This window comes from Dermochelys coriacea, chromosome 10, assembly GCF_009764565.3.
Source record: "Dermochelys coriacea isolate rDerCor1 chromosome 10, rDerCor1.pri.v4, whole genome shotgun sequence".
Lineage (NCBI taxonomy): Eukaryota > Metazoa > Chordata > Testudines > Dermochelyidae > Dermochelys > Dermochelys coriacea.
The window spans coordinates 38,921,303-38,941,259 of record NC_050077.1 but is presented as its reverse complement, the minus strand read 5'-3'; the positions used below and the strand labels follow the sequence as shown (position 1 = coordinate 38,941,259).

General features: G+C 43.2%; 1 protein-coding gene across 47 annotated transcripts in view; it reads right to left on the bottom strand.

The window, feature by feature from the left end:
• Positions 1 to 19,957, bottom strand: part of MAPK8IP3 (mitogen-activated protein kinase 8 interacting protein 3) — a 150,806-nt gene that overhangs the window by 71,786 nt on the left and 59,063 nt on the right. For 18 of the 47 annotated variants that reach the window (XM_043494376.1, XM_043494349.1, XM_043494355.1 and 15 more), the window contains 3 exons: positions 11,706 to 11,850; positions 5,775 to 6,021; positions 341 to 443 (listed from right to left, as the gene is read on the bottom strand). In XM_043494376.1, coding sequence (XP_043350311.1) covers positions 341 to 443; positions 5,775 to 6,021; positions 11,706 to 11,850 — 495 coding nt within the window. The other 29 variants (XM_038418776.2, XM_038418781.2, XM_043494364.1 and 26 more) reach the window with 4 other exon arrangements.

Here is a 19,957-nt window from a genome sequence, read left to right as displayed (position 1 = left end):
CATGCCACCTTCCCTTCTCTCATTGGAGCATGGCAAACTGTACTGTGTGAAACCAATCCAACTGTGGACCATCTGGAGGAGATTTCACACAGATTTTGAGCTTGTGTTCTTCCCATGATAACAGGGAGTTTTGTGCCTGAGGGATCCTTCATTCTGCACTAGGCAGAGGAAGCAAGGATCCAATGATTGCTCATATACCAGTGTCTCCACCGCATTAACATGTATCATAGTTCCATGCAGCATTAATTACGCAAACTTTTTATCCCAGAGTCTCTCTTCAGTCCTCAAAGATACATGAAGGAGAGTAAATAGCATATTTACAAAAGATAAAAGCAAGTACCTGTTTCCAGTGTGCTCCAGTCGGGGGTCCTGGCACATGTCCAGCTCTGGTGTAGAGTCTATGATATCCTGAACATCAGACCACTCATCACTGCTACCCATTCCTACAGAAGATAATACACAGATAAGAGACAGATCCAGAAAAAAAGAAGGCCAACAGTTATTCCACGCTAGGGACTGTATTCTCTGACTGGTCTTAAGCTTCTTTGGGTATCAAAAACGGTAATGGGGAGCACTCTCAAGATTGCTATGGTACCATGTGCAAAGTGTTAAAAAAGTTAGAATGTAGATGGATTTCTAGTGAGTCACAAACTACAGGTGGGAAGGTGTGTTCCAAAATTCCTGGGGAAAGACAGAGGTGGAATCTACCATCATGAACAGTTGTGAGAAATAGGCGATTCTTGGAAGCATGCCAGTGGCAATACCATCAGCCAGTGGGGTAACTAGGCTGGGGTAATGAAGTACTTCTGGATATTAAACTTTAAAAATAACTCCAGAATTCTAAAGGTAAAATTGTTTTAAATGAGGTCATCTTTTTCGGGCACAGTTAAGGTCACTTAAGAAAGATTCAACACCAAATAATGTCCTTTTAATCTCTCAGCAAAAACCTCCCTCTCATTTTGCAACATTTTAAAAGATATAAAAACATACAGTAATTTAATTTATTCTATAACAAAAATTATTAGAGTTATAAATCATGACTGAATCACTTTAAATAGGAACAACTTGAATATACAAATTCTCATGCGGACATCTGATTTAACCGTTAATTATATGAAATTGTGAAGTGGAAGTAGCAAAGTACCGAATACATGCAACCTAATCTGTTTCTAATATGATGCATGTTCTGGAGTCGTTATTTGATGAACGAAGAAAGATGAAGCTCCAAATGACTTTTAGAGTATGCAACAAATTAAACTGTTTTAGAACCCAGTCTTTAAGTTGTTCCATACAGGCAGACTCCACATAGGCAACAGGATCTGCCTACACAGAAATTCTTGCAGGATCCAGGCCCTAGTTCATAAAGTAAACTAGAATCCCAACTGCACCAGATTTGGGGTTTATTGACCCTGTTAAACAGCTTCAGTGTGGAAGTATATAAAACCCATGATACCTTTATAGTATTTATTTTATTGCTTCAGGTTGTTAATGTGCAACACTTGGCAATATTTGTCACGTTTTAAAATGAAACATGGTGTGCATCTGTTGCCAGAACAGGGCTCCTTATACCAATGGTTCTCAAGTTTCTAATTTTTAAAAAAAGTTGAGGAAGATTTCCCCAACCATTGAAAACTATTATGATTTTACAAGGAAAATCCAGCCCCTCTCCATTCTTTTCAGAACTGGACCTCAGTTTCAGAAACCTGTCTTCTCCATTCTGCTCTGATGCACTTCTATCACCCACATTTTAACTCTAGCTGCAAAAAACACACCATATTGAAATTTCAAGTCATCTGTATTTGCCCCCAGCACTGAGTGCTGCTCCTATGTTACATTTGTTAAGGACATGGCAGAAATAACAGCTGTGGCAAAAGTTTCAACTATCAAGCTTGAACATGGTCCATAAAAAAGGTGTTCAGTTCCCTTGAATTGCTTTAGGGATGTATTAGCAGGAGAGTAGTAAGCAAGACACAAGAAGTAATTCTTCTACTCTACTCAGCACTGATAAGGCCTCAACTGGAATTACTGCATCCAATGGGTACCATAATTTGTGAAAGATGTGGACAAACTGGAGAAAGTTCAGAGAAGAGCAACAAAAATGATTAAAGGTCTAGAAAACATGATCTATGACGAAAGGTCAAAAAAAATATTTGGTTCAGTCTGGAAAAGAGAAGACGGGAGAGGGGGCAGGGAAATGTATCAGTGTTCACATACATAAAAGGCTGTTATAAACAGGAGAGTGATAAATTGTTCTCCTTATCTACTGAGGACAGGACAAGAAATAATGGGCTGAAATTGCAGCAAGGAGTTTTAGGTTAGACCTTAGGAAAAACTTCCTCTCAGAGTGGTTAAGCACTGGAACAAACTACCTCAGGAAGTTGTGGAATCTCTATCATTGGAAGTTTTTAAGAATAGGTTAGACAAACACCTGTCAATGATGGTCTAGATAGTACTTATTCCTCTCTCTCTCAGTGCAGGGGACTGGACTAGATAAACTATTGAGGTTCCTTCCAGTCCTACATTTCTATGATTCTAATATCTTCAGTAGAGTTATAGTAGGGATGAATTAGCCCCTGGGTATCAAACTATATGCCTTTAATATCCAGGCCCCAAATTCTGCCCTCGGATACATGTTGACTTCAGATGGAGTTGTACCCACATATCTGAGGGCAGATTTTGGATCCAGAAGGCTACTGAAGTCTTAATTAGGTTTGATGTCACATGCACTCCTCTATAATAGCTCAGGAGCTCATGCCCCATCGACCCCAAATTCTAAAGTCTAGTTGTCCATGGTAAAAAGCAGCAGATTTTATGCATCCATTATGGGACTGACAAGAATCTTCGGTCTCAGTGGGGTTTTTCTGGCCCATTCATTCAGATACTTTCTCCTAAGCAGTCCACGTTGATCAAATTTATCCAATCCAATGCAATTCCATTAGCCTTCATGGAAATGGAAGACATTCCTCCAGGCTACATTGATGATGACTCCCCAGTACAAACTTTCTAACCAATACCCAGCTGTTTAGCAGTAATTTTAAATGTGACTATACTGAAAATTATTTTAAAGTGTGTTGGAGCTGTAGCCTCTGCTGCTTCCTGTAGTGGACTGCAATGTATATGGCAGGGGCAGAGGGAAGACATGCTGCAAAACAGAATTATCCCAAGTCTAAATAAATTATCACCACTGGAATTACATCAGCGATGGCCTCATATGTTTACTAATAACTTTCTCTTGCTATCGACTTTCTCTTGCAATGAGTCAACAGTGTGCCCTTGTAGCCAAGAAGGCTAATGGCATATTGGGCTGCATTAGCAGGAGCATTGCCAGTAGATTGAGGGAAGTGATTATTCCCCCTCTTTGGTACAGTGAGGTCATATCTGGAATACTGTGTCCAGTTTTGGGCCCCCCTCTACAGAAAGGATGTGGACAAATTGGAGAGAGTCCAGCGGAGGGCAACAAAAATGATCAGGGGGCTGGGGCACAGACTTACAAGAAGAGGCTGAGGGAACTGGGCTTGTTTAGTGTGCAGAAGAGAAGAGTGAGGGGGGATTTGATAGCAGCCTTCAACTACCTGAAGGGGGGTTCCAAAGAGGATGGAGCTCGGCTGTTCTCAGTGGTGGCAGATGACAGAACAAGGAGCAATGGTCTCAAGTTGCAGTGGGGAAGGTCTAGGTTGGATATTAGGAAAAAGTATTTCACTAGGAGAGTGGTGAAGCAGTGGAATGGGTTACCTAGGGAGGTGGTTGAATCTCCATCCTTAGAGGTTTTTTAAGGCCCAGCTTGACAAAACCTTGGCTGGGATGATTTAGTTGGGGTTGGTCCTGCTTTGAGAAGGGGGTTGGACTAGATGACCTGAGGTGTCTTCCAACCCTATGTGACATTGCACTCCATATGTTTTATGAAAATATGCTAATAAGTGTAAATATAATGTAACTGAAATATGCTTCATGCAAAAGGTCTCTTGTAAGGTATCACAAAGCTTATAATCTATTGAGTTTCAGAGTAGCAGCCGTGTTAGTCTGTATTCGCAAAAAGAAAAGGAGTACTTGTGGCACCTTAGAGACTAACAAATTTATTAGAGCATAAGCTTTCGTGAGCTACAGCTCACTTCATCGGATGCATTTGGTGGAAAAAACAGAGGAGAGATTTATATACACACACACAGAGAACATGAAACAATGGGTTTATCATACACACTGTAAGGAGAGTGATCACTTAAGATAACCCATCACCAACAGCGGGGGGGGGGGAAGGAGGAAAACCTTTCATGGTGACAAGCAGGTAGGCTAATTCCAGCAGTTAACAAGAATATCAGAGGAACAGTGGGGGGTGGGGTGGGAGGGAGAAATACCATGGGGAAATAGCTTTACTTTGTGTAATGACTCATCCATTCCCAGTCTCTATTCAAGCCTAAGTTAATTGTATCCAGTTTGCAAATTAATTCCAATTCAGCAGTCTCTCGTTGGAGTCTGTTTTTGAAGCTTTTTTGTTGAAGTATAGCCACTCTTAGGTCTGTGATCGAGTGACCAGAGAGATTGAAGTGTTCTCCAACTGGTTTTTGAATGTTATAATTCTTGACGTCTGATTTGTGTCCATTCATTCTTTTACGTAGAGACTGTCCAGTTTGGCCAATGTACATGGCAGAGGGGCATTGCTGGCACATGATGGCATATATCACATATATATATCTACCAAAGTAAATCCAGAGTATAAGTGATTAATATCTGGGGGAGCAAACAACTGTGCATATCTCTCTATCAGTGTTATAGAGGGTGGACTATTTATGAGGTTACCCTGTATAAGCTTTATACAGGGTAAAACGGATTTATTTGGAGATCCCATTGGGAACTGAATGTCTGGATGCTGATATAGGTGACTTGCTGAGCAGATTTTGGTTAAAGTCTGCAGCTTTGGCGGCATGGATGAGACCTGAGTTTGTGTTGCAGCAGACTAGCGTGTCTGGCTCAACAAGGCAGGGTTCTGGAGACCCAAGCTGCCGTGGAAAACGGGCTCAGAGGTAATTCCAGCATGTCAGGTGACAGTCCTAAGGGGCTCTCTGTGACAGAACCCGTCACACCCTAATCTTCTGATTCTATGACAGTTCCTGCCAACCCATACAGGCCAGTGGTGGAGAGAGCTGAGACTTCTATGTCTGTCTCCCAGTGCTGATAATTATACTATGCTGGCTTAATTTACATCACTAAAAAGATACCGATTTATTGGTTAGGCACCCAGTATGTAAGTACTTCTTGAGGAACTACATTGCCTTCTGCCAGCCAGGGGACTGTGATCCTTGTAGCAAGCAGCCTGCTAATATAATTACAAAATGGGATTTCAACACTAGCATCCTCAGTCAAAGTCTACAGCACAAGATTTTTCTACCATTTTGTGGTTTCACTTTGTCAGGAACTCATTTGGGAGCTTTACAGAAGAAATTTCCTCTAAGTCAGTTGCAATAAACTTGGAAATTGGATCCATATCAATGAATCTTTTATTTTTCCTCCACAAAACATGCCACTGTCCAAAAAGCAAGCATAGTCCTACCATCAAGCATAAATGAGCATATCATCCTCCTTTAGTCCCCTACTTCCAACTGTACCCTTAATAAACAGAGAGCATTGTTTTTCAGTTGAACTAAGCTAGTTATTCCTTCACTCCCCCCAGACCTCTTCCAGTATTTAATAAAAGACATACATGGGCATTATAAAATCAAAGTAGGCATGCAACAGGTTGGCTAGCAAAGCATATATACAGATGAAAACACCTGCCATACCTATGCTGACATTCCTCATCTCCTGGGTGACCTGCACTTCCATGTTCCTGCTGTTCCGCTTTTCCCGTGCCCTCTTATTGTTTTTGGCTGTGCCACTGTAATCACTGATGGGTTGCAGACTCTCGTTTAAGGGTGTGACAGCAGCAGAGGGAACAGATGAGGTTGGTGTGTTGGACTTTGTCCCAGTGGTGCTTGGAGTGGCAGCTGCAGAAGACTGTCCAGATTCAGACATTTCATCATTTGGGCACTATGGCAATACAGAGAAGGAGAAAACAGAAAGGGAAAAGCACGTCTATATGTTTCAGATAATTTCTTATTTACTGGATTGATGGCTGCCTTTATAGCAAATTATGGGAAATGAGTACCACAAACTCAACACCCAGAGCTCATTGCGCCTGCTTGGCACTGCAAATGAACAGTAAGTTCCTGTGCAGAACTCAGCAAGCAAATCCTAGCTGGTCTAAATACTGATCCCCCTCTTCCTTTATTACCAACACAGATGGCATTTCAGGTCTTCAGAAGTTATGTGACATATGTGGTCTACTCATAAAGGAATGTGACCTGATTTTCAAAGGTGAAAAACAGCTGCAGCTCCCTTTGACTTCACAGGGATTTATGGGTGCTCAGCACTTCTGAAAATCAGGTCAATGTCTTCCAAGATACCCAGTGCAAGAAGGAAAGCACAATTATTTCTGGAAAGTGATACAGCCTTCTCTGAAGCGGCTTCATAGATACTCTGGATCCATCATTACAGTAGGTCATTGGCACAGAACTTGTTTAATAGATTTCTAATGCTACCACTTCATTTGAAGGGACAGGTAAGTATTTTTGATACTAGGCAGCTGAAGTAAAGTGGTAATCAAGCTGAAATGGTCTTATTTCACCAGTAGGGGAGAGCTACATGCCTGTATCAGCTCACGTAGAAGACAGCCAGGCATGGACCCAGGATGACAACACATGTGGTTCTCCCCAACTGGATGAAAGACAGGACCAAGAGTTCAGAAATCAAAAGACGTCATAAATAAACCCTTGAGATGTATTTCCAACCTGAAACGTGCACAACCAAGTGTTCAACATAAATTATGGTCCCATTTCTCATCCTAACACATCCTGAAAAATACAGGAAGCTTTCAAGAATACTACAGCATTTGATGCTGCACTCCCTGCTTGCCAATTAAGGAAGCACTGTTTCAGACTCAGCAAGTTCACCTTCTCATCAGCGACCAATTGGCCTCAGACCCAAATGAGATCTCCCAGGTCTTTTTGGCAGGGTTTCTAACCACACACACACACACACACACACCTCTCCCACCCCGAGGCCACTTAAAGCATTGCTTGAACTTCTAGAGCAACATGAGCAAAGTGAACTTCTAGAGCAACATACTACAATGTTTTCCAGTTGGGTGGAAAAGGCATTTGATATATACTCGCGCCTCCCGTTTCCTTACTATAGTTATTGCCATCCCTATTTGCATCTTATCTTCTGTGCAGTTGCTAGGAAGGTTCTGCTTCTACTTAGTTTGTTAATTACTCTTTAAAACTAGCTACTACCTTAGGCCTCACAGTCTTGGAACTGTAATGTTGTCTGCACCTCAGTTGTTTGGAAGTCTGTGTTCTACAGTCCTCCTTCCATATGATTTTATGATGCAACAAAACAGTTACAAGTGGGATGGGAATGAAGATAATGGAAAAAAATGGCAATGTAACCCTTGGCAGCCATGCATTATTTATTTAAAAAAAAGAAAAAAGAAAAAGTACCCGTTATTGACATACTACTTTAATTAGAAACACACTGAAGTCTCCCTGTCCATGCTCATTCCTGCAGTATACTGAAGCAAGGAAACCAAGTGTCCTGTGCCACACCCATTTCCTGATTATTTATGGTGCAGACACTGAAATTGCATTTGTTTGGTTTTTTTTACAACGTTGCTATCAAATTTTATCCACTTTTTTTGCTTGACTTTTTTGGATTGTGAGCCCAAATAGCACACCCACTTCTCCTGTATGGATGTTCAGATCATCATCTTGGTGCATTAAATTGTCATTTGTGAATCTACTTACTGATTTGGGCATCAAATTTGAAATACGAACATTTTACTTAGGCTGCTATATTTGATTAGAAGACTGCTCACAACTTTTTAAAATTCCTATTCTGGGTGCTTCCATTCTAATGTGCAAGTATCAAATCAGAGGGTTTCGTAGACAACTCCAATACATTGGGACTGACGTTACTTTGACAAACACTCCCAAGGCCTGGAAGCAAAGGGGCTAAAAATGCACCGTTATTCAGTGTAAAATGTAAATAAAACCCTGCCCCAGAAACTGAGCCTGAGACATTTGGCAGAGTTCTGGGAGTTACTGCATGCACTGTGCCTATCATCCTTCTCAATACCACAGCCTAGAAGGAGCTCATAGCTTTGAAATGGATACGTGGCCCAGTCTGAAATTCAGTCCTTATTCAGAGAAGCCACATTCAGAAACACTAAACCACCAATGCCATGGGTGCTACTCCAATTCCACCTATGTATCAAAAGCATGCCCCATGCATTGCTGCTTATTTATATAATCTTCCCTTCAATCAAAACATACTCATGGGATAACCACCATGGTCTACCACACACTGCTGGTTATGCGTCTTAATTTTCCACTTACTTATGGAATATTCTCCACAGCCAACCAGTCTGCTTTGGGAACATCCACTTCAAAACCCTTAGATAAAGCCAAGATATTCCTTTAAACCTTCCAGGAACTCTACTAGACACTGCTGAGATATTCCTTCTTCCCCTCTCTACCATCAAATCTTCCTCACTGACTAGCTATCATACAGTCCAGGGGGTGATCTCCATAATCCTTCACATACCAAAGGATACTCTCCATAGCCACCACTTACCTAGAGTCAGACCTGTGAGCCTCCTAAACTTCAGATGTGTAGCCATGACCTCCAAAATGCATTGCAAAAGCCCAAAATTCATAGGAGTAATATGTCACCATGAGTAGCCACAATTCTATGGTTTTAACACTGAAAATACAGTACATAAAAACAAACCCAAAAGGCATTAAGGACTAAATCTCAAAAATATAAAATGTTAAATGTAAAAAAACAAAAGCAAAACAAAACCTAATCTAGTTACAAAAAGTAAGATGCAAAAACCAATAAATAATTACAAAATAACAATAAATAATAATGAAAATGTAAAAATATTTAATAATCAGACTCTTGAAGATGAAAAATCAGCTCAGAGAGTTAGAAGAAAAAAGATCAGTGTACACCTGATAGCAGTGGAACATCAGCTATGTTCCCAACACAGAAAGAGCATCACAAAAGAAAAGCATAGTAAAGTCACCATAAAATATTTGTAGCACTGCAATGCATTTCAACAGCCAAGCAAGAGCATTTATTAAATAATACTTCAAGCAGAAAGTACTGCTTAACAGAGAGCAATTAAGAGGTTTGCATACCTCCATCCTAATCAGTGAACCCATTACCCATTTAGTATCCTCCACTACCCAACACTTACTCATGCTATATCTTCCACAAGCTATGAATTATTCTGCTTTAGGATATCTACCTCAACAACCTATGTAACCAGGATTTTCCATAACCCACCCCCAAGAGGCTACCTTCCTTAAACCCAGTGTCCCATAATTGGGCTTTTCTTAACAAGCACGGAACATTTATCACTGTGTTACCTGATGGATACGCTCATAGCTGAACGTTGTCAGCAAGGCACAATATTTTCTTTCCATTATAAATTGATTTCTTTGCCTGATACAAGCATAAACAAATTACAAAAAGATACAGTTAGTAACCTCCACTGCCTGAACTCAGAATTCAAGGTTTCTATAGTTTTATTTAAATTTCTGCTGAATTTTCCTGAAATGCAGAGTGAGTTATTGATAAACTGCAGACAGCTATGGGTAAGAAGCTTTTAGTCTCTGTGCTACAGAGCAGCAGCTTCATTAAGTCTATTAAAATTGATGCAACTCCATCTTTCTCCCTACTCTCCCCTGCAAAAGATACACACAACTGATTAAATGAAAGTGTTAGGGAATGCATTGTCATGGGGATAAAGAGTGCATGCAAGCATTGGCTGGACTGTGTCTCCTAGCAGAGGTGCAGCACAGGCAGAATGCAAATTAAGTTTATAGAAAAACGTTTGTGCCATTTCTACATCCCTCCATCCTTGATCATACCAGTGCACTGTGGGACTCTTATCTCAGTTCCCAGCACAGTTCTCCAGAACAGGGGCTTTTTGGAAATTTGCAAATTATCATGAGATCTGAATGGTATTCTGGGCATGTTGGCCAAGTTTCCAGGGTCAGTGTTCCATCACACTTTTATACCATTATGCCAGTCAATCCCAAGTTTCTGGTTCTAAGGAACAGCATTGGTTGGGTTCCAAGAATTGTTTCAGTCCTACCCAAGGACCTGTGCATGTGCCCTGAGATACCATGCCCTCACACTGCTAGGCCAGTAGCCCAGGGAGCTAAGGGGAAATCAGTGGTGGTAGAGTGCCACTGAATGTGAACTAAGATCCATCTTTCATTTGGCGGCAGTATGGCCTCGTTAGGATAGCTGGAAACTCAGAGCAATTTCATTCCAATGTTCCTTCTTCGGTTTTTCCCTCAAGTGTTTGGAAATTGCTTATGAAGCACCTTCCAATGAGGATGCAATGGACAGGCCAGGGTAACATACGAGGCTGAAAATAGTATTTTCTTTCACTCTTTGCCCCATCACCCCGCCACAACATTTTAGTGTTATTTACAGCATTAGTGGTTTATAACTTTTATTTTACAAGAGAACAGCTTCCCTTTTGCCCAGTTTAATATTAATAAATGGATGTGTTTACAAAGGCATTTTATTCAAACAGATTTTTTAAAATAATGCATTCAGAGAAGCTGGTGTACTTTAGCTGACATTTTTCCAGCAGAGACAGCTATTGTCACACCTACTGGAATTGGGGGAAAATGACCAGCATGCTCCAGGCACAGCTTCACAAATACCTCAAATGCTATCAGGCCTGCTGGAAAGGATTCGAGGAAAGAGAATCTTGTGGAACCCTAGGCAAAAGGGCATTAGCTCGGGGAAGATGTTGGGGCTGATGCTAGGGATACAGTTGCTGGGGCTCGCTGCACAAATCAGTTATTGAAAGGAGAAGCACAGCATTGTAGGATGGTAGTGGGAGGGCCAGCAGCACTAGTATAGCTGCAGTGTTGTGATTTCTTGTCCACGCAAGCAGATCACCAGTGTAGACTGTGAAGGTGACATAAAGACTTGCTCCACAGTGGCACAATGCAACCAGCTGTATCAATCACTCTATAGCAGCTGAGCCATTTGTATAATGACACAAAGCATTTTCGATATACTGTAGGCATTTGGTGTTGCTACCATCAGTGGTGGTGGCAGCACCTTTTTTGTCTAGTGTAGATGAACCCAAAGACAGGAAGATTAAAACGAAGATCAACTAGAAAGGGCAGATTATGGCACAGCAGCAGAATGCCCAGCCCCAAGTGAGACACAATTCCCATGATGGAGCAGACCGGTTCCATCATTTCTGCCACCAAATGATTCATAAACAGCATTGGATCTGGGCAAGAGGGGTGCTTAACTTCTCTCTCTCTCATACTCACACACACACACACAAGGTCAAACTCCATCAGCAGAAAACACTAACTAGCAGGAATTAGAACTGAAACAAAAATCAGAAAGTGACAAAAAACATGAGTTGTGTCAAAACCAGACCTCCATCCTTCGTCAAATTTATCAGCATCTGAAGGTCTATTGTCCTACCCAGGGTTCTGTTATAAGGATCTGATGTACAAAAGGGAGAGGCTGCAAAGGGTTATGGACACATGGTGGTCTCTGTCTTTATGAAAATGTGGGATGCTATTGACAGTGGGAAACCCTTGTTCCGTGACAATCTATAAAACCTTGTAGCTGGAGTTGGACTGCAGCTGGCCGAGGTCACTCAAGTGCCAGTGGTCCACTGTGGGGATGATCTTGGCCCCTATCTGCCCACGTACCATTCCATCGGCAAGGGGGAAGACATTCAGAGAGTTAGGACGCTCCTTCCTGCTAAAGAAAGAGAGAGGAAATAATCTGTTAGCAAAACCACAGCATCTTTATGGTAAAGAAAGTACTCATCCAACACAGTGACGAATGTTTCACATGACACAAGGACTGAATCCCATTCCCACCCCTGAAGTGATGAGCTGACTCTCAACTCCCACAGCCTGAATGAGTAAGCAGCTGATTCTGTGATTCAAAATTGGGTGTCTATTGCTAGTCTAAACAGATGACCCTTATCTCTTCATTAAAAGGCACTGTCAAAGTTGGGTTGCCATACAAGAATTGTTGACCTACCAGGCCAAAAATCAAATTATAAATCACCCCCTTTGGGAGTGTTTCCTAGCATCAGATTGATCCCTCCTATGGAGAACCCATAGGAAGGGGTGAAGGGCCAGAGACTTTATAGGCTGACTTAACTGACCCCTTCTGTGGTTGGAAAAGTTAGGGTTTATAGAGGGGGCTGAGGGCACAGCCATCCAATTTAAGCAGCATTTCCCCTTGGGAACCAGAAGGCCTAGTAGGGAGATATGCCACAGAGAATATAGTCCCCTGCTTCCTCCTCCTGCCCCAATATAGTGGAGCCATGACCACACTGAGCTCTGACAGAGTGGCCTTCATGGTTTCCCAGGAACAGGCAACAGTAGAGGTGGCCCTCCCACTTCACCTTCTGTCTTTCTCATCTCAGATCTGAGTCTGTTCCAATTACAATCCAGCCTCTGATATTTTACTATACATAATCAAAATGTATGATTTCAGGTGTTAAAACAGGAAAGTGGCAACTACATGCTGTTTTCACCAATCAATGAAATGTATGAGTTACATTTTCTATGGAAAGTTCAGGACAGGTTACAGCATACATCATTCATTTGGACAGATAGCTGGAATGATCTTTCCCACCTGTTGGTTTGCAGAAGCTCTGCTAGCTTTATGGGCTGTACGTGTATATACATCTGCTGGCACAGACTGTGAGACTGAGCCCCAGTGGAGAAAAGTTATAGTAAGGGGTGCAAGTGAAAGAGCTTGCACCAGAACAAAGCATCCACAAGCTCTCTTTTGCCACGGACACATGGCTGCAGATAACCAGAGCAGCCCAAAGACCAGGGAATAGAGAATGGCCAGAGGATGCACTGATTTAGCAAATGCCCTTATCAGCCTCCAATAGCAGGACTCCTATGGAGCTCCAGATGCAAATTAAAGCTGACCCACCTTGCAGAATGAGCCCAGGAGGGGAGGCCAGTGTTGATATTGCCATCTTCCCTCCCTTGAGATTCACGTCTTTCCCCAGGGCTAGGGCCTAGTGGGCACAGGTGTGTGTGATTTACCCTTCTACATGCGAGAATTGATTATTCTGGACCCTCAAGTGTCTTTTTAAAAACACTACCAGCTGTGGTTAACCCATTAACAGAAGTACTTGGCTCAGCGGCAGGATAAGGAGACAAACTGATCAACAAACTGATATTAAGACTTAACAGAAAAAAACAAGCAAACAAGCATACAGGCTTGTTGGATTTAATACATTAAAGGCAGGGAAGGAGTAAAGGGTCAGTCTTTTCCTATCAAATACAGACATGCTTCCTTTCTCAGGCAGGCTCCATGCTGATTTTGTGGAACACTGCTCCTGTACATGGAGAACATTTCTCCTGGGACACAGCCAAGAGACCATTATAACTGCTCCACTTCTGACCTGCATGAAATGATTGTAATGGAACCTGAGGCCTCTGAGACCTGATCAAATGCACTAACACTGGAGCTGACGCAATAGGTTAAGGAGTGAGCAGGCAGCCTGGAGAGATTTAATTTCCTTGGGGAGAAAAAAAGAAAACATTCAGTAGCTCTGTCATAAACATACAGCTACGGGTAGCATAAAATCCCTCCTGAGCAGCTGTACTGAATCCTTACTTGTAAGGGGTTAAGAAGCTCAAATAACCTGGTTGGCAGCTGACCAAAAGGACCAATAAGGAAAGAAGATACTTTCAAATCGGGGAGGGGTGTTTGTTTGTTTGTTTGTGCTCTCTTTGTTTGTTCGGTCTCTGGACAGAGAGAGAGACCAGGCAGGAAAAACATCTCCTGAAAACATACCTGAAATGAGCACCTAAGATTACAAACATTTTAGGTAAGGGCAAGGAAATGCGTTAGATTATCTTTTGTTTTAGCTTGTGAATTTTCCCTATGTTAAGAGGAAGTTTTATTCCTGGTTTTTTTTATAACTTTGAAGCTGAGCCTAGAGCGGAATTCTCTGTGTTTTAAATCTTTTTATTACCCTGTAAAGTTACCTTCCATCCTGATTTTTGCAGGTGTGATTCTTTTACTTTTTCTTTAAATAAAGTTCTTCCTTTAAGAACCTGATTAATTTTTCAGTGTCCTAGAGACAAAGGGTCTGGTCAGTACTCACATTATTCTCAAGCCTCCCCGGGAAAGGGGGTGAAGGGACTTGGGGGAATATTTTGGGAAACAAGGGACTCCAAGTGACCCTTTTCCTGAATTTTTGTCGAAATCACTTGGTGGTGGCAGCAATACTGTCCAAGGACAAGAAAAGGATTTGTGCCTTGGGGAAGTTTTTAACTTAAGCTGGTAAAAATAAGATTAGGGGGTCTTTCATGCAGGTCCCCACATCTGTACCCCAGAGTTTGGAGTGGGGTGGGAACCCTGACAAGCTCTATTCTTAGCATTGCTCATATGAAAGCCAGAATATGCTGTGCTGATGTGTCAGTCCATTGTGCTGCCATGACAGCTTCTGACAAGGCAGGGAAACTGTGCTGGTTGGGAGTTGCTGCTCGCTGTGTCCCATCTGGGATTGGCAGAGGGCTGGAAGGGCATTTCCCAAGTAGCCTAGCAAAGAATTTTGGGATGCTGCTTTTTTCCCAAACAACCTCCATTATAATCTGGGCCTGAGGTTCCCATTATTCACAAATGGACAGTTCATAACAGATGGAGGAATCCTCTGATACAGACAGCACATAAATGATATCAGATTCATAGGTACATTGATTTGGTTTTGTTTTAGAAATGTTACACAAGAGGAGTCATCCTAAAATGTCTGCTACTTTCTAATGTTAGCAGACACTATAGTTATGAGACAATTTCCCAATATTGTACAGTTAAAGATGAATTGTTTTCTATCTATACAGTATCTTTTGCATACTCACCACATTAGTGATGGCATAGTCATGTGATAAACTACATTAATCACATACCTCTGGCTGCCTCACCTGCATTCTGCCCACTAATCCACTCCCCTGCGACTACTTCTATCATTCCAATCCGCTAAACAGCTTCAAATTTTAGTTTAGTTTCTCAATAACCTGCCACAGAAACACTTTTTCTCCTTAGAGACTAACAAATTTATTAGAGCATAAGCTTTCGTGAGCTACAGCTCACTTCATCGGATGCATTTGGTGGAAAAAACAGAGGGGAGATTGATATATACACACAGAGAACATGAAACAATGGGTTATCATACACACTGTAAGGAGAGTGATCACTTAAGATAAGCCATCACCAGCAGCAGGGGGAGGGAAAGGAGGAAAACCTTTCATGGTGACAAGCAAGGTAGGCTATTTCCAGCAGTTAACAAGAATATCTGAGGAACAGTGGGGTGGGGGGGGAGAAATAACATGGGGAAATAGTTTTACTTTGTGTAATGACTCATCCATTCCCAGTCTCTATTCAAGCCTAAGTTAATTGTATCCAGTTTGCAAATTAATTCCAATTCAGCAGTCCTCTCGTTGGAGTCTGTTTTTGAAGCTTTTTTGTTGAAGGATATCCACTCTTAGGTCTGTAATCGAGTGACCAGAGAGATTGAAGTGTTCTCCAACTGGTTTTTGAATGTTATAATTCTTGACGTCTGATTTGTGTCCATTCATTCTTTTACGTAGAGACTGTCCAGTTTGACCAATGTACATGGCAGAGGGGCATTGCTGGCACATGATGGCATATATCACATTGGTAGATGCGCAGGTGAACGAGCCTCTGATAGTGTGGCTGATGTGATTAGGCCCTATGATGGTGTCCCCTGAATAGATATGTGGACAGAGTTGGCAATGGGCTTTGTTGCAAGGATAGGTTCCTGGGTTGGTGGTTCTGTTGTGTGGTGTGTGGTTGCTGGTGAGTATTTGCTTCAGATTGGGGGGCTGTCTGTAAGCAAGGACTGGCCTTTCTCCCAAGATCTGTGAGAGTGATGGGTCATCTTTCAGGATAGGTTGTAGATCCTTGATGATGCGTTGGAGAGGTTTTAGTTAGGGGTTACGTAAAAGAATGAATGGACACAAATCAGACGTCAAGAATTATAACATTCAAAAACCAGTTGGAGAACACTTCAATCTCTCTGGTCACTCGATTACAGACCTAAGAGTGGCTATCCTTCAACAAAAAAGCTTCAAAAACAGACTCCAACGAGAGACTGCTGAATTGGAATTAATTTGCAAACTGGATACAATTAACTTAGGCTTGAATACAGACTGGGAATGGATGAGTCATTACACAAAGTAAAACTATTTCCCCATGTTATTTCTCCCCCCCACCCACCCCCCACTGTTCTTCAGATATTCTTGTTAACTGCTGGAAATAGCCTACCTTGCTTGTCACCATGAAAGGTTTTCCTCCTTTCCCCCCCTGCTGCTGGTGATGGCTTATCTTAAGTGATCACTCTCCTTACAGTGTGTATGATAAACCCATTGTTTCATGTTTCCTGTGTGTGTATATAAATCTCTCCTCTGTTTTTTCCACCAAATGCATCCGATGAAGTGAGCTGTAGCTCACGAAAGCTTATGCTCTAATAAATTTGTTAGTCTCTAAGGTGCCACAAGTACTCCTTTTCTTTTTGCGAATACAGACTAACATGGCTGCTACTCTGAAACTTTTTCTCCTGAATGTGGAATTTCCATTCCCTACATTATACAGGCCTGAAACACCAACACGCAATAGTCAGTTCCAGGATTAGAAATAGGACCTTCGTACCACTTGAGGGGAAACTCCCAGCTTTGCATTTAGATATACCGCACTTTTTACTCCTGAAGGTCCCAAGATCCCATACTTAAAAACAGTTTACTCTTTTTAGGTAGAGAAAAGCATTTCAGGTCACTGTTAGAGATTTTTAAAGGTTCCCTCTCCCTCAGAGTGGAATCATGGCCTAAGGAGGCTCATTTTACAGCGGCAGGGGCAAAATAAACAGGCCCCATAAACTAAGTTCCCTCTAAGTTGCACGGCTGTGCAGCTGCCTATTAAGCCCCGCACAGGGGCTCAAGGCTGCCTCAGGGAGAGATGCCTCTACCCCGTGCGGACTTGCCGTAGAGGGGATAGGTGCCCCTTCCCACCAGGCCCCAGCGAGGACCTGCCCTGGACTTGCTGCGGCCAGGGGAAAGGAGCCCCTCCCCTGCCCCAGCCAAGGCCCACTGGAGCTGCCAGGAGAGGAGCCCCTCCCTCAGCCCAGCCCAGCTGGAGCTGCTGAGCCCAGGGAGAGGTACCTCTCCCCTGGTCCCAAGTTCTGTGGTGAGAGAGGGCTGGGGGGGGGGGGGGGAGTCCTCTCTCCTCACCACAGTCCCGGGGTAGCCTGCACCCCCAAACCCCTGTGCCCAGCCCTGAGGCCCCCTCCCACACCCTGGACCCCTCATCCCCGGCCCTGCTCCAGAACCTTGACCCCTAGCTGGAGCCCTCAGCCCCTGCACCCAACCCTCTGCCCCAGCCCCGAGTCCCTGGCTCCACCCCAGAGCCTGCACCCCCAGCCAGAGCCCTCACACCCCTGCAACCCCCAAAACCCTCTGCCCCCCACCTGAGCCCCCTCCCACACTCCAAACCCCTCTGCCCCACCACCACCACCACATGAATTTTGTTATGTGCACTGTGACAGATTTTTGTTACCAATTTGCCTGAAGTGTCAGGCTGAAGCTGCAGGATTGTTAGGGGAGGAGATGACAAAGAACACCAAGTAACTGAGTTTTAAAGCTTTATCGATAAAATAATAAAACAATAGCAGAGAGCTCTGGGGCGGGGGGTTCCCCACATCACTCAGAGGAAGGAAGTAAGCTTTAGTGCCCCAAGCCCTAACCCACTTTTATACTTACACCCGCACTACCCCAGGCTGGCCAAGCCTGAGTGTAATGCAAGAAGAGAGGGGGGAGGAGTGGACTGGAGTTTTGTTCCATTCAAAGGTCGTCCAGGGTCCGCTGTTGATCTTCGACTTGCTTCAGCTTTTGAGAGGGTTTTAAGTCCTGGGTTTGGGGTGGGGGGCATTTTGTCCAGGGACCTTTGTTCCCCATGCTTTCTGTACCAATCCAAACCCACCTTTCGAGGCTTCCTTGGTTTCCCCAAAACACATTGGCTTCAGGTCGCGAGACTGTTATGTTCCTTTTTGCACCCCCCTTTCAGGTTTGTTTGGTTCGGTTTTTCTTTTCCACAGGTTTTTGGCTGTTTAGCAACATGGAGCTTGTTTGTGTGTGTGTTGGCCTTGAGCGGCAGTTTTGCCCCTTATCTTTAAGCCTAGCTAAATCATCGAGTTAACCCATTCCTTTTTTTCTCTCTCCCTCTTTGGCCTTTTGCAACCTGCAAAGGAATCTTTCACTCCACACTTACACCTTTAACCGTTCCCAAAATGCTTTGTGATGCCTGAAACAGCATTAGCAACATATGATGCTTGTCTGCCTCCCCAGGGGACCCCTGAGGGAGGGGGCCATTGGGTTGTGAAATTCCCCCCATTGATCCCAAGTCAACATTTTGTTGTGAGGGGTCACCAATTAGGTTTTCACTCTTCTTTTTGACACGGTGGCTAGGGTTACTGTTGGTTTTTTACATAAACAGCAATATAGCACAAACAAAATGGTTAGAGCAGCAACAATTGCATACATTAGCCCGTAGTGGCTTCTGGCTTTATTAGTAACATAGCATAACACGTCCCCCTGTTGGCATAGATGCCCCATCCGGATGGCTGTGGCAAAGGCAGCTTTTTTCAGATTAAACGTGTGCTGCAACACGGTAAAGAAGGCGGCATCTGTTTGGAATACGGTCAGTTGTTCCCGGGTGTGCGTTAAAGGCAGGAAAACATTGGGTGTAATTCATGAAAAATTAAACACAACATAGTTAGAGATATTGACCATACTTTGCATAACCGCGTGCCAATGCACCGAAAAAGTTGTGCCTGAGAGTGTAACAGAAAATTAAGGGGCACCCTGGGGTAGGGTGGTCCGTCAAAACACACCGCAGAGGTATTAATAAACACATGGGCCTTAGTGGGGGCATATCCCAAAGCCTCCCCTTCCCAGCAGAGGTGTTGACCCACCTCGTAAAAGCAGCCTGGCATTGCCTTTTCTTTACATATTATTTGAGGGGGCTTTATAGGCCATAATTGCCAGGTGTTGCTCTCTGCAATCCATATGTTCTGATAGTCAGAAGATGTAGTCAGCACATACCCGCTTAGCCATGTTATTGGGAAAGCCACCTCCCACATGTCGCGATGGACCACCCAATTCTAGATAATACGTGATGCCACATTCCCAAGATGCTAAGCAACAATTGCCAACCGCCGCCAATGGATAAATTGACCCTTTTTTTCCACCATGGCCAATTTTGAACAGTGGTAAAATTAATGAAGGAGGACAAAAGTGTCAGACACCCGAGGACTTCCATAGATATGTACCACCATACATACATTGTATCACACTAACAAATTCTGCAGGCCTGAAGCAGCAAGAGCGGTCCCATCACTCCTGTTCAGGGTGTCCCAGGGTTTTGCGCTATACTGCCTTGTTTTGTTAACAAAGTAAGAGGGAAAGAAAGAGAACAACACAAATGCACCTATTTGGGGAAACTGAGGCACAGATGAAAAACTTCCTAAATTATTAGTTGTCCCGTTACAGCCCTTCCTGGCTTTTGTTATGGATGTTGTTTGCCTGGTTTAGGAGGTTACAACAACAATATTACATTTCGAGATCAGTAATTGCTATTGCTTGCCAAAGGACTTTCCATTCCAGTTTTACTTCAGGCCACCACAGGAGGAACAGGGTTTGTCCCCATGGGATTCAGGGGAGGTTCAGGGCCACCCACCAGGTATTTTGCTGTGGCTCTGCTGTGTTTATTTGGACTATGCACTGTTTTCAAGGCACCTTTCCTTCAGCCTTACGCT